The following is a 16,075-nucleotide window of genomic DNA, read 5'->3' as shown; positions in this document are numbered from 1 at the left end:
AGTAGTTCTTGTCAGTGCAGGCTTGATGGGCCAAAGGGCCTCTTCTGTACTGTATGATTCTGTGCTTCTTTCACTGACTTTCCATTCTGTTCCACCCCCCTCTCCAAGTATATAGGGCGAGATTCTCCGCACTCCCGACGGTGCGGAGAATAGTGTAGCTCGTAAAATTTTACGGCCACGCTGTTCCGACGCCCTCCCGCTATTCTCCCCCCCCCCACGCCCAACTCCCGACACGAATCGCTGCCGCCGTTTTTTTACGGCCGGCAGCGATTCACAGCTGATAGATGGGCCGAGTTCCCAGCCCTTTACGGCTGTTTTTACGAACGGCAAACACCTGGTCTGGCCGTTCGTAAAAACGGCCGTAAACACTCGCATTTTATAACCATGGCACCGATTGGCACGGCAGTACCACGGCCGTGCCAAGGGTGCCATGGGCCCGCGATCAGTGGGCACCGATCGCGGGCAGCGGGCCCGATGCCCGCGCACTCTTTCTCCTTCCGCCGCCCCGCAGTATCCATTCGCGGGGCGGCTGAGGGGCAACCCGGCCCGCGCATGCGCGGGTTTTGCGCAAATGCGCGATGACGTCATCCGCGCATGCGCGGGTTGGAGTCTTCCAATCCGCGCATGCGCGGCTGACGTCATATGACGCGTCAGCCGGCGCTAACTCCGGCAAGCGGACTTAACGAAATTCGTTAAGCCCGTGATGCCGGAGCTTACGGCGTCGGGCTGCTAGCCCCGACCGGGGACCAGAATCGGTTCCCGGTCGGGAAGGGGGGGGCTGGTGTCAAACCCGCCCGGGTTTGACGCCAGCCTTACGATTTCTCCCCATATGGGAGAATCTCGCCCATAATTCATCACATTTCTATTCTGTAGACGGGTCATATGAACACAAAACTGTGTTTCTGTCATAACCCACACAGGACCTACGAAGTGGCGATGATTAAACTCCCCGTGAGCCTCACTGAATACCAGGTCCCCCATTAAAGGGGGCAGGGAACCCTGAACCATGTACAGCTAAACTTGTGTATAAGGTCGACCAGTTCCGATACCGACAGGAAGGAGCCACGCGGCTGGGATCTTTTCTGCCGTGTAAATGATAGTCATTGTAACAAAAGTTAGTTCTTTCTACAACTTGGACTCCCTTTGGGGTCTAGTAAAGTTTGCCTCTCCACAGATGCTGCCAGACTTACTAAATTTAATCCGCATTTTCTGTTTTTAATTCATTCAGCTAGTTACATACCAAATGGATGGAAGAGGACCTTCCTCACCACTTTGCGATTATTTATATCACAGATCGATTTATCCTGGTCAGGACCGAATACATTTCCTTACCCTGATTGGCAATACCAGGCTCTGATTCCACTGAGGATTGGCATTTTTCTCAATGATCTTACTGCAGACCTGAAAGATTAAGAGATAGTCGTTCACTCTTTCAGTCAAGAAGCTTTTCCTGAATTTCTGCTTCAATTTATTAGAAACTACCTCATATATTTTTTCAAACCTTTACAAGTGGAAAATGTCCTCTCCAGGTCTACCCTGTTGAACCTGTTCTTAATTCCTAAGACTGTGGCCAGATCACACACCAGTCATCCCTTTCCTCAATAAAATTGCCCATTCGCTGTTGACCTCTCTCAATTACCCCATTCACTCGTCACGTCACCCAATTGCCCCCATTCATTGGTCCCTTCACTCAATAGTTCAATAGTCCTCTCACTCAATTACCCCACTTACTGACCCCCTTCCCTGTTATACATCAAAAAGAGTCTTCATGCCGACCCCTGGGAAACCCTACTCTATAATGTCCTCCAATTTCAAAACAACCATTCACCACAATCTCTTCCTTCTGCTCCTTAACTGATTTGATGTTCCAGCATCCCTGTGCATTTAATTATCTGTGCTTTGACCTTGCTAACAAGTCTATAATGTGGTCTTTTGTCAAACACTTTTTGAAAGGCCCTGTGCACAACAGCCCTCACGACCCTCATTAACCATCTGCGTAACTTCAACAAAGAACTCAGTCAAGTCAGTAATATGGTGCTTGCAATGCATTTGGGTGGAAGAGGTGACTCGATGGGACTTTCCACTGGGGGGGGGGGGGGGGTCCTCACCTCATGTTTGGGTCTGTTGTTGACTGATTCAGAGGTTCGGGGTGGGGGGGGGGGTGGAGGTGGGGGAGGGGGATCACAAGGGATTGGGGGTAGAGTACCAGATTGGATTGAGGATTAGTTGACTGATAGAAAGCAGAGGGTCGGGCTAAATGGGTCCTTCTCTGGCTCGCGAACTGTAACTAGAGGGAATGATCCTTATACAGTGAGCCACCCTGACTCACTGAGCCCTGGCTTCCAGACGAGTGATTTCAAATTCCTCTTTCAAAATTCGTACTTTCAAATCTTCTTTGAAATGATGCTTTCCCTCTGCTGCTTCCACCAAGGTTTCACTTTCCGGTTTGACACTTCACCCCTCAGGTTTCCTTTGTCTTCAAGTCTTTTACACACACTCTGGGGTCCAGCCACCGATTTCCACAATTATTTCAAATACTGTCTCCCAAACTGTAGTCATTTCTCACAAATCTTAAGACCACTGCAGATATCTTTCTGGCCTCTTACAATCCAAAGCCTTTTCAACTCGTTGTGACTTTAGTGAACAGTGAGTATGGTTCCCAGTTCTCTCTGTTCTGTTAACTCTAGGTTTCTTGGAAACTTCTCTTCATTTCTCTAGTTTCCTTAACAAGCTGTACTTTAGGATTCTGGCATCTGTTTTCATTACCATAATCCAGAGTATGACTTTTCTTCCAGCAAGGCTGAGAGATGTTCCCTCTTTCGCCTTCAAAAACCAACAGCTTCTAGCTGGCCTGCCTTCTTTCTCACTGTCTATCTCCAACGGCAATCAAATTAACCAAACTAAACCTTAAAAGCTTTGCCTCCTGACAAGGCCCCAGTTGCTAAGCAACCACTGCTGGGTCTGTTTATTCTTCACACTGTAGCCCTCTCTAAGCACAACAGAATTACAGTTGGAATTGAAACCAACCCCCACACATGCAAGCACCTTTGTCCATCATGAATCTAACTATCGGTACAGAAACTCAGAATTAAACCCACTTAAAACTATGCTGTATTTCTAATATTTACCAATACAAATATAATTCCCTTAAAACTATCTATTTTCCAAACAATTTCCAACAATAGGTTATATTAATATTGCACCTCTGTTTGTGTGGGACACATTGGCCACTCATTTTGTCAACATGGCGTTTCACAGGACCGTTATACCATGAAACAAAATTCAACTCGGAGGACCAGAATGCGACATTAGGTCAAATCTGCAAAAGTTTGATTAAAGTGGCAAGTTTTAAGGAGTTTCTTAAAAAGGGAAGTGAGAAGTGGAGAGGTGGCGAGGCAAAGGGAGGGAATACTAGAACAAACGGCCCAGGAAACCGAATATAGAATAATTAACTTCAGGCCAAAATCTCAAGAGGCCAGAATTAGGGGGTTACGGATATCTCAGAGAGTTGAAGAAGAGGTTGGGAGAGGGGAAAGATTTTAGAACTTGCATGCAATGTTGCTTAACTGGAAACCAATCGAAGTCAGTTTCAGCGCATGGATGGTAGGTGAATAACAATATAAGAATCGCTTATTGTCATAAGTAGGCTTCAATGACGTTACTGTGAAAAGCTCCTAGTCGCCACATTCCGGCGCCTGTTTGGGGAGGCTGGAACGGGAATTGAACCCACGCTGCTGGTCTTGTCCTGCATTACAAGCCAGCACTGACCTAAACCAGCCCCTGGCTCCTGGAATGGAACATGATGCGAGTTAGCTATCCAATTAATTCCTCTCAAAACCTTGAAAACATAACCAAATTGCCCGTCAACATTTTATAATCCAGGAAATACAAGGCTAGTTTATGATCTCTCATTATAATCTGAACTTGGAGCCCTGGTAACATTCTGATGAATCTGTGCTACAAGCTTCCCAAGGCTAACTTATTCTTCCGAACCACCAATGCCTTGAACTGTACACAGTACTCCAGATGTAGCCTTACTAGAGCTTTGTATAGTCTTTAATATAAAGATTAACATTATGTTGGACTTTATGATCAGTCTTTATACTGGACCAGTACAGTTTTATGATCTGAGTACCTAAACTCTTTAATTTGCTTGGGCCTCCACTCTACCCAGGTTTTTCACTATTTAGATAATATCAGATCTATCAAATAGTTACCAAATGGATGGCCTCACATTTATTACCTCGACGTCTATGAGAGTTCATCCCACTCTTTATAATTTTCTCATCCAATTTACACTACTTTTCCTGCTGGGTCGCTGTCTGTGCGGAGTCTGCACCTTCTCCCCGTGTCTGCGTGGGTTTCCTCCGGGTGCTCCGGTTTCCTCCCACAGCCCAAAGACGTGCAGGTTAGGTGGATTGGCCATGATAAATTGCCCTTAGTGACCAAAAAAAAAGGTTAGGAGGGGTTATTGGGTTACGGGGAGAGGGTGGAAGTGAGGGCTTAAGTGGTTCGGTGCAGACTCGATGGGCCGAATGGCCTCCTTCTGCACTGTATGTTCTAAAAAAAACACTTTTCATGTCACCAATTTTTGTGTCATTGACAAACTTGTATATGTGGAACTCATTTGAGTTTTTAAGAAATTCAATGACTATTTGAGACCCATTCTGGAACACCACCAGACACTTCTTCCATCCTTCAAGTAAATATCCATTTTCCAAGACTCTCTATGATTTGTTTGCCTAACAGCTCAGTAATTTACCTTCAATTCCATGAGGTTTAATTTTCATTCAAGTAACAAACAAGTGGATGTGACTTAAACGAGCCAGTAAAACCTTCAAGAACAGCTGAGCATCGTTTATGAGGATTTTATTCCTGCTATCAGCTGCATGTCATTGAGGTAGAATTAACCACAAGAGGTTTTAATTTACAATGAGTTTGTTCGTTACTCCTTTGTCACAACAGCTAAGCGACCTCACCCCCATATCACCCGAGAGAATAGACCATATCATCCCCCCACGTCCCTGCAACCACACCTCCATATCCCCCTGGACAACAGGTCATATCATCCCACCACCTTCCTGTAACCTCACCCCCATATCCCCTGAGAGAATAGACCATATCATCCCCCCACGTTCCTGCACCCACACCCCCATATCCCCCTGGACAACAGGTCATATCATCCCACCACCTTCCTGTAGCCACACCCCCATATCCGCCGGGAGAACAGGCCATATCATCCCACCATCTTCCTGTGACCATCGAATCCCCACAGTGTAGAAGGAGGCCATTAGGCCCATCGTGTCTGCACCGACCCTACCCTCCCCCCGGAGGAACCCCACGCAAAAACGGGGAGAACGTGCAAACTCCACACTGACAGGCATCCAAGACCAGAATTGAAACCGGGCCCCTGGCGTCATTAGGCAGCAGTGCTAACCACTGTGCCACCATCGTCCCTATGACCAGATCCCCGTGTCCCAGAGAGAACAGGCTATATCATCCCACAATATTCCCTATGACCACACCTCCATAATCCCCAGAGAGAACAGACCATATCATCCCAATTCCTTCCTGTGACTACACCCCCATATCCCCCAAGAGAAGGCCATATCATCCCAATCCTTCCCAGTGACCACTCCCCATATTCCCAGAGAGAACAGACCATATCATCCCAATCCTTCCCAGTGACCACACCCCATATTCCCAGAGAGAACAAGCCATATCATCCCAATTCCTTCCTGTGACTACACCCCCATATCCGCCAAGAGAAGGCCATACCATCCCAATCCTTCCCAGTGACCGCTCCCCATATTCCCAGAGAGAAACGGCTATATCATCCCAATCCTTCCCAGTGACCGCTCCCCATATCCCCCAAGAGAAGGCCATATCATCCCAATCCTTCCCAGTGACCGCTCCCCATATTCCCAGAGAGAAACGGTTATATCATCCCAATCCTTCCCCGTGACCACACCCCATATCCCCCAAGAGAAAGCCATATCATCCTAATCCTTCCCAGTGACCGCTCCCCATATTCCCAGAGAGAAACGGCCACATCATCCCAATCCTTCCCGGTGACCACTCCCCATATCCTCAGAGAGAACAGACCATATCATCCCAATCATTCCCAGTGACCGCTCCCCATATCCCCAGAGAGAAACGGCTATATCATCCCAATCCTTCCCAGTGACCACACTCCATGTCCCCAGAGAGAAACGGCCATATCATCCCAATCCTTCCCAGTGACCACTCCCCATATTCCCAGAGAGAACAGGCCATATCATCCCAATCCTTCCCAGTGACCACACCCCATATTCCCAGAGAGAAACGGCCACATCATCCCAATCCTTCCCAGTGACCACACCCCATATCCCCAGAGTGAACAGACCATATCATCCCAATCCTTCCCAGTGACCACACCCCATATTCCCAGAGAGAAACGGCCATATCATCCCAATCCTTCCCAGTGGCCACTCCCCATATTCCCAGAGAGAACAGACCATATCATCCCAATCCTTCCCAGTGACCACACCCCATATTCCCAGAGAGAACAGACCATATCATCCCAATCCTTCCCAGTGACCACACCCCATATTCCCAGAGAGAACAGGCCATATCATCTCACCATCTTCCCTGCGAAGTTCACTTCTACAAAAGGGTCGACCAGATTCTTCTTGCTGCTGTCAAATCCAAAGAACTGCTTCACACTGTCGATAATGGCATCATCCACTACCCAACCAGACAGAGAAAACCAATCAGCAGGACAACAAGAAACATCTTGATGACATGATGCCACATCTTATAACGGCCGTATCGTTTTTGTCTTTTTCATCATTAAGAAACATTTCTACGTTTTGTCCTCAATGTCAGCATCTGCACAGTTTCGATACAGAGTAAAACTCCATCTACATAGTAATATTAAACACTTGCAGGACAGGTACAGCACGGGGTTAGATACAGAGTAAAGCTCCCTCTACACTGTCCCCATCAAACACTCCCAGGACAGGTACAGCACGGGTTAGATACAGAGTAAAGCTCCCTCTACACTGTCCCCATCAAACACTCCCAGGACAGGTACAGCATGGGGTTAGATACAGAGTAAAGCTCCCTCTACACTGTCCCCATCAAACACTTCCTGGGACAGGTACAGCACAGGGTTAGATACAGAGTAAAGCTCCCTCTACACTGTCCCATCAAACACTCCCAAGGACAGGTACAGCACAGGGTTAGATACAGAATAAAGTTTCCTCTGCACTATCCCATCAAACACTTCCAGGACAGGTACAGCACGGGGTTAGATATAAAGCACCCTCTGCACTGTCCCCATCAAACACTCCCAGGAAAGGTACAGCACAGGGTTAGATACAGAGTAAAGCTCCCTCTACACTGTCCCCATCAAACACTCCCAGGACAGGTACAGAATGGGGTTAGGTATAGAGTAAAGTTCCCTCTACACTGTCTCCATCAAACACTCCCAGGACAGGTACAGCACAGGGTTAGATACAGAGTAAAGCTCCCTCTACACTGTCCCATCAAACACTCCCAGGACAGGTACAGCCCGGGGTTAGAAACAGAGTAATGCTCCCTCTACACTGTCCCCGTCAAACACTCCCAGGACAGGTACAGAATGGGGTTAGATAGAGAGTAAAGCTCCCTCTGCACTGTCCCCACCAAACATTCCCAGAATAGGAGGATTTTCTCCATTGGGAGTATGCTATAACCAGTGGGGTCCAGAACTGCAGCAGGTACAGTAAATGTGAGATGGCTCTCACAGCAAAGCTTTGGGTCACCAGATGAGGTATATTGGTTGCTCAGCTAACAAACAAGAAAAGGAACATTCTTCATTAGACTGCACTGTGAGATTTCCAGCTCGTGGTCCACGAGTTTCTCATGAGGAACAGATACTACATACTTTGTGGAAGATCCTCGGCCCTGTAAACCTTCAGTGTGAAATAGGCCCCTCTCAGTGAAACTCCACTGGGTCTCAGCAAGTTCCCCTCAATGTCCTCTTTATCTTCAGAACTATCTTTTTTCTCCATCTGTAATAGAAGGAATTCAATGTTTTAGATTTTGTGTGTGTCTGAAATTCATCACGTATACCTGTCTGTAGCACGTACAACACCAACAGTCCATTTACCTTCCAAAACACTTGCTGTACCTGCAGATTAATGGTTTGTGAATCTTGTACCAGGACACCCAGATCCCTAGTCCCTCCGAGTTCTGCACTCTCTCTCTATTTAAACAGTAGTATACTGCTTTTCTATTCTTCCTACCAAAGTGGACAAGTTCACAATGTCCCACATGATATTCCTCCATCTTCCTACTTTTTCTCATTCAGTTAATCTATCTACATCCATTCGTAGTTGTTTACCTGCCTTCCTAACTATATCGGTAGGATTGGCAAATTTAGCTACTGTGCGTTCAGTTCCTCCTCCCAAACCATTGATCTATATTGTAAAAACTTCAGCTAAAATTCTACCTCTACCCATTCATATCACTTCACCTGTTCCTGAAACATATCATCATGGCCCACTTCATCATATCATGTGTAGCCCTCCGTAATACTCCCCTATACTGCTCTGTAATACTCCACCTGTACTCATGTATAATACTCCACCTATACTCATCTGTACTCCATCTATACTCATCTATAAAACTCTACCTATACTCATCTATAATACTCTACCTAGACTCATCTATAATTCTATACCTATGCACATCTATAATACTTCACCTATCGTGTCTGTAATACTCCACCTATAATCATGTATAATGCTCCAGCTATACTCATCTATAATACTCTACCTACACTCATCTACAATTCTCCATCTATAATACTCTACCCATACTCATCTATAATACTCTACCTATACACATCTATAATACTCTACCTATACTCATCTATAATACTCTACCTATACTCATCTATAATACTCTACCTACACTCATCTACAATTCTCCATCTATAATAGTCTACCCATACTCATCTATAATACTCTACCTATACACATCTATAATACTCTACCTATACTCATCTATAATACTCTACCTACACTCATCTACAATTCTCCATCTATAATACTCTACCCATACTCATCTATAATACTCTACCTATACACATCTATAATACTCTACCTATACTCATCTATAATACTCTACCTATACTCATCTATAATACTCTACCTACACTCATCTACAATTCTCCATCTATAATACTCTACCCATACTCATCTATAATACTCTACCTATACACATCTATAATACTCTACCTATACTCATTTATAATACTCTAACTATACTCACTATAATACTCCACCTATACACATCTATAATACTCCACCTGTACTCATCTCTAATAACCTCATCTGGTGATGTATTATAGATACATGTCTAATATGCCACTGATACTCATCTATAATATTCCATCTACACTCATCTCTCACACTCCATCTATACTCATCTCTCATACTCGATCTACACTCATCTAAAATACTCTACCTATACTCATCTCTGATACTCCACCTACATTCATCTATAATACTCCACCTATACTCATCTTCAATACTCCACCTATACTCATCTAAAATACTCTACCTATACTCATCTCTAATACTCCACCTACATTCATCTATAATACTCCACCTATACTCATCTAAAATACTCTACATTTACTCATCTCTAATACTACATCTACATTCATCTTTAATACTCCACCTATACTCACCTATAATACTCCACCTATACTCATCTAAAATACTCTACATTTACTCATCTCTAATACTACATCTACATTCATCTTTAATACTCCACCTATACTCATCTTCAATACTCCACCTATACTCATCTAAAATACTCTACGTTTACTCATCTTTAATACTCCATCTACATTCATCTTTAATACTCCACCTATACTCACCTATAATACTCCATCTATACTCATCTTTAATATGACATCTACACTCATCTATAATTCTCCATCTATCCTCATCTGTAATACTCCACCTATACCTGCCTGTAATTCTCTACCTATACCTGTCTGTCGTACTTCACCTTCTGATGTATAATACTCCACCTATACTTGTCTCTCGTACTCCACCTCTACTCATCCATAATACTCCACTAATAATCATCTGTAATACTCCAGCTATGCTTACCTATAATTGAAGACTGATAATTCCCCAGGGCCTGATAATCTACATCTCAGAGTACTTAAGGAAGTTGCTGTACAAATAGTGGCTCCATTGACGGTCATCTTCAAGGATTCTATAGACCCTGCAACAGTTGCTACAGGTTTGAGAGTAGCTAATATAACTCCACTATTTAAAAAGGGAGGTAGAGAGGAAACAGGGAATTATAGACCAATGAGCTTAATGCCGGTAGTGGGGAAAATTCAAGAAGCCATTATTAAAGATTTTATAGCAGAGCACTTAGAAAACAGTGACAGAATCGGACAGAGTCAGCAGGGATTTATGAAGGGTAAATCATGCTTGACAAATCTACTGACATTCTTCGAGGGTGTAACTAGTAGAGTTGATAAGGGGGAGCAAGTCGATGTGGTTTATTTGGACTTTCAGAAAGTCCCGCATCAGAGATTAGTACATAAAATTCAACCGCATGGGATTAGGGGTAGTATATTGAGGTGGATAGAAAACTGGTTGGCAGACAGGAAACAAAGAGTAGGAATGAACTGATCTTTATTGAAATTGGTAGGCTGTGACAGTGGTGCATAGGATTGGTGCTCGGGCCCCAGCTATTCACAATATACATTCAAAATTTAATTGAGAGAACAAAATGTATTATCTCAAAATTTGCAGTTGACACCAAGTTAGGTGGGAGGGTGAGCTGTGAGCTGGTCGAGCAGGCGGTAAAGAAGACAATTGTGAGAGGTTTTGCTGCAATTACACAGGGCCTTGGTGAGGCTACACATGGAATATTGTGCGCAGTTTTGGTCTACTTATCTGAGAAAGGATATTCTAGCTGTAGAGGAAATGCAGTGAAGGTTTAGCAGACTGATTCCTGGGTTGGCGGGACTGCGTACGAGGAGAGATTGAATTGGTAAGGATTGTATTCGCTGGAGTTCAAAGAATGAGGGGGGGTCTAATAGAAATCTATAAAATTTTAACAGGGCTGGCCGGGGTAGATGCAGGAAGGATGTTCCCGATGGTGAGTGTGTCCAGAACCAGGGGTCACAGTCTGAGGATACGGGGTAGACCATTTAGGACAGAGATGAGGGGAAATTTCTTCACCCAGAGAATGGTGAGCCTGTGGAATTCGTTACCACAGGAAGTAGTTGAGGCCAAAACATTATATGCTTTTAATAAGCAGTTATATATCGCACTTGGGGCAAAGGTGATCAAAGGATGTGGGGAGAAAGCGAGACTAGGCTATTGTGTTGGATGATCAGCCATGATCATAATGAATGGCGGAGCAGGCTCGAAGGGCCGAATGGCCGCCTCCGACATTCTCATGGCACTATGTTTCTATAATACTCCACCTATACTCACCTGTAATATTCCACCTATACTCACCTGTAATATTCCACCTATACTCACCTGTAATCCTCCCCTTGTATCACAAAATAACAGATTTGTAATAGTGCAGAAGGAGGCCATTTGGCCCATTATTTGGCTCCGAATGAGCATCATGACTTAGTGCCATTCCCCTCCTTTTTCCTCACATCCCCTTGGACTTGAACTTGAGGCCCCAGTCCCCGAACGACTGGGCGACTACAGCCAGCACATTTCCAGAATCTGGGTAAATGTGGCTCTTTGTGACGGATTTATCAACGGTTGAGATTTGACTTAAAAACAATTCTGAACTCACGGGGGTTTCGTCACCAGTTCCCAACACGATGAGATTGACCTTCAGGTAACCTTTGGCTCCAGCAGCCAGGTCGTCGGGGTCGGAGAGAAGGAGCCATTTTCTGAGGAAGGCATGCTCTGTAAAGTGAAACAGGCCAATGAAAAAGGTGTATCCTTTATTTAATCCTGCCCTCTTCCCAGTCTTCCCACCAAAATGTATCCCTTAACACTTCTCTGTATTAAATCTGCACCATATGTAGATTTTGGAGTCTCCACAAATAGGGACCAGGCACATTGGCACTTGGGGGGGTGGGGGTCTCCCAGGAGATTGTGGGCACCTGGGTGGCTGGGCTCTGGGTAGGGTGATACCCTGGCACCTCTGAGGCCACCTGGGTACCACCCTGGCACTGCTAGTGCATCCAGGTGGCACTGTCAGGCTGGCAGGGCCAAGCTAACATTTTGTCCACACCAGAGATTGGGCACAGGGGTGCCCTGCTGGTATGTGGTAGGGTCTGGGGGCACTTGAGGACCCCCAAACAGGGGAATTGGGGCATTGGGAGGGTTGCACCAGGGGGGTCAAGAGAACAGGGCGCCATTTAAAAATGGAGCGGATCTCCTCAGTGCAGGAAATGATGCTAAAGTGCGGCCTCGGGGATAGGCCGCATTTGTCCCCTTGGACGTTCCCTGCCAGGGCCAGGAAAATAAATAAATAAATACTTGTCGTATGAGGAATGCTTGAGGACTCTGGGTCTGTACTCGTTGGAGTTTAGAAGGATGAGGGGGGATCTTATTGAAATTTACAGGATACTGCGAGGCCTGGACAGAGCGGACGTGGAGAGGATGTTTCCACTTGTAGGGAAAACTAGAACCAGAGGACACCATCTCAGACTAAAGGGACGATCCTTTAAAACAGGGATGAGGAGGAATTTCTTCAGCCAGAGGGTGGTGAATCTGCAGAACTCTTTGCCGCAGAAGGCTGTGGAGGCCAAATCACTGAGTGTCTTTAAGACAGAGATAGATAGGTTCTTGATTAATAAGGGGATCAGGGATTATGGGGAGAAGGCAGGAGAATGGGGATGAGAAAATATCAGCCATGATTGAATGGCTGAGCAGACTCGATGGGCCAAGTGGCCTAATTCTGCTCCTATGTCTTATGGTCTTATATCCATTCATTCTACCAGCCTGCCTATTTCCTCTCAAAGTCTATCACCCTTACGGTTCACAATATTCCCAAATTTGGGATAATTTGAACATTTTGAGATTGGTCCTTGCACACCCAAATTTAGGTCCTTAATATAGAAGAGGAAAAGCAGGGGTTCTGATAGTGACCATTGGGGAATCTCACTGTGTACCTTTCCTTAGTCCAAAACATAACATCACGTTGTTTCCTGTCATTCAGCCCACTCCATATCCATGCTGCTATCATCCCGCTTACTCCACTGGGGTTTCAACTTGGCTGGAAAGCCTCTTATCCAACATCTTTTTCAAGTCTATGTGAGGGGAGGCGATGGCGTAGTGGTATTGTCACTGGACTAGTAAACCAGAGGCCCAGAGTAATGCTCTGGGGACCCAGGTTCAAATCCTGCCACTGTGACATTTGAATTTAATAAAAATCTGGAATGAAAAGTCTAACGATGACCATGAAACCAGTGCCGATTGCTGTAAAACCCCATCTGGTTCACTAATGTCCTTCAGGGAAGGAAATCTGCCGACCCTACCTGGTCTGGCCTACATGTGACTCCAGATCCACAACAATGTGGTTGATTCTGAACTGCCCCCTCAAAGGCCATTCGGGATGGGCAATAAATGCTGGCACAGCCAGCGACGCCCACATCCCATGAATAAATAAACAAAAAACACATTCATCGCGTTACCCTCGTCAACCTCCTTTCTTGCCTCATCAAGAAACTTAATCAAACACGACTTTTACAAATCCATGCTGGTTTTCCTTCATTAATCTAACCTTTCCCAAGCGACTGTTCATTTTCTCCCACAGATTCAGTTTTAGGAACTCCCCACATCACCGAGTTTAAAGTGACTGACCTGTAGACACTGGGCTTATCATTTTGCCCTTTTCTGGATACGGAAGAAGCATTTATTTGAGGAGGATTGAGACATTGTGAAAAGAGCGATTTGTAACGGTGAAGGTAGAGCCAGAGAGCACGATATCTGATCCGAATAATCTGATCTGTACTCAAAGGCATTTCATGTGTTTGAAAGGATCGGAATGCTATTATTCCAGTGGGAACTTCCCAAACAGCAGCTGTCATTTCTGAGCGAGACCAGTGAAACCCTCAGGCTCCCCAAAAAACAACTATCATTCCACCCACGCCACCACGACCCCCGCCGTGATCGGGAGCATTTCCACAGAATTCCATGCCCGGTGTTTGCACCCTTCACGCTCCCTGACCCCAGATCGAAGCCCTTCAACGTTTCATGTACCAGCGGAGGTTGAAAATGATCAGCATCCCAGCTGATTACTCAAGGAAGATTAACTTGCACCTGTCGTAACCTATTTAAATCGTTCACACGGAATCAGCAAAATAGAAATCCATGGGACAGAAGTTGCCTCTGTGCCCGCTGAAAAAGAGCAAACCTGCCTCACCCCACCTCCCAACTCTTCATCGTTAGACATGAAGATTACTTTGCGCACATCAAGTAATGTTGGTTGCTGAAAAAGAGACATGCTGCTGAAGTTTTTCATCTTCCACTCACCAGGACAAATGAAAGAAAACCAAATTTCAAACAATCACAACAATTTCTACCACAGGGATAAATGGATGCTGATTGGTTGGTTGATTGATTGGTCATTCAAAATTTTGTGTTTAGCAATATTCAAGTTCTGCACTATCAAGTGACTGTAAGTATTTTTTAAACAGAAAGAGGGTCTCTGACTCGATCACTATTTCAGGCAGTTAGCTCCCGATCCTCAGCTCTCGCTGGATGAAAAAAGATTTAACTTCCCTCTAATCCTTCCACCAACAACTTTGAAACTATGCCTCCTGGTTCTTATCCTCTCTGCCAATCGAAATAGGAGCCTCCTATCCAGTCCAGCTCACAATTCTGTACACCTCAATTAAACCTTCTCGCAGTTTCCTCCATTTCAGAGAAAATGAGCCCAGCCCAGCCAATCTTTCCTCAGAGCTAACATTCTCCATCACTGCTAACATCCTCTGTAACTCTCCTCTGTACCCTTTCTCGTGCAATCACACTGTTCATGTAATATAGTGACCAAACCTGGACCCAGTATTCTAGCTGTGGCCTAACTTGTGTTTTATCTTCACAGGATCTCCTTTCTTGTATCCTCTAGCTCTTAGTCAAGAAAATTAGGGGCGGGATTCTCCCAACGGGAGTCTAAGTGCTGACGCCAGAGTAAAAACCGGAGTGTTTTATTCCGGGGTCGGCGCACGTTCCCAGACCCCATTCTGGGGCCTCCATGGGGCTGGCAGGGGCGTGGTGTGATTTGCAGGGGCGGGGCCTGGCGCGGCGTCGGAGACCCGGCGCCGTGTAAAAGATGCGCCGCCTTGGGTCCTGTGCGTGCACAGTTGGGCAGGCAGCAACTAGCACATACGCCGTCCTCCCCCTGGCCGCCCCGCACAAAAATGGTGCAGGGCGATAACATTGCCTGCGGAGGAAAGGAGGCCCGCCGACAGAGAGGCCGGCCCACTGATCGGTGGGCCCCGATCGCGGGCCAGACCCCATTGGAGGTCCCCCGCCGGTGAGGGAACCTCCCTCCACACCCCCCACCCCCACTCCCACAGGCCGCCCTCCCCCCGGGCGTTCCCGCAGAGTTCCCGCTGGCAGAGACCAGGGGTGAACGGCGCCAGCCGGGCCGGGCCCTGCCGATTCCAGCGGCCGACGCCGCGACAAACGCGCCAAGGCAAATGGCGACGATTCTCTGCATCTCAGAGCTGGCGTCGTGGCCCGGTTGCTCCGAATCTCCGGCCCGGCGCGGGGCTCGGAGAATCGCCCCCAAAATATCCTCTGGTAAGACAAAAGGTGCTGGAAAATCTCAGCAGGTCCGGCAGCATCCGCGGTGACAGAAAGAGTTAGCTTTTCGCGCCCAATCTGATTCCTCCTCAGAACTGGAGAAAGCCCTTTTGTCCACCTGCTTTTCTCACTACAGTGCCACTTATTTAATGAAAGCATGAGAAGTTCAGAGAAGGTTCACTCAACTCATTGCTGGGATGAGGGGCTTATTTTATGAACAAAGGTCAGACAAATTGGGCCTTAATCCACTGGAGTTCAGAGGAATTAAAGGTGATCTTATTGAAATG

The 16,075-nt window shown here is 46.1% G+C and overlaps 1 protein-coding gene across 1 annotated transcript in view; it reads right to left on the bottom strand.

Moving 5' to 3' along the window:
• dysf (dysferlin, limb girdle muscular dystrophy 2B (autosomal recessive)) overlaps window positions 1-16,075 on the bottom strand; it is a 450,750-nt gene that overhangs the window by 291,285 nt on the left and 143,390 nt on the right. Inside the window, exons 11-14 of the mRNA XM_038793128.1 lie at window positions 11,821-11,936; window positions 7,910-8,036; window positions 6,623-6,726; window positions 1,333-1,401 (exon numbers count right to left, since the gene is read on the bottom strand). Coding sequence (XP_038649056.1) covers window positions 1,333-1,401; window positions 6,623-6,726; window positions 7,910-8,036; window positions 11,821-11,936 — 416 coding nt within the window. The remainder of the gene's footprint in view (window positions 1-1,332; window positions 1,402-6,622; window positions 6,727-7,909; window positions 8,037-11,820; window positions 11,937-16,075) is intronic.

This window comes from Scyliorhinus canicula, chromosome 3, assembly GCF_902713615.1.
Source record: "Scyliorhinus canicula chromosome 3, sScyCan1.1, whole genome shotgun sequence".
Taxonomy (NCBI): domain Eukaryota; kingdom Metazoa; phylum Chordata; class Chondrichthyes; order Carcharhiniformes; family Scyliorhinidae; genus Scyliorhinus; species Scyliorhinus canicula.
Note: the sequence above shows the minus strand (reverse complement) of the source record. Positions and strands in the feature narration are given on the sequence as shown.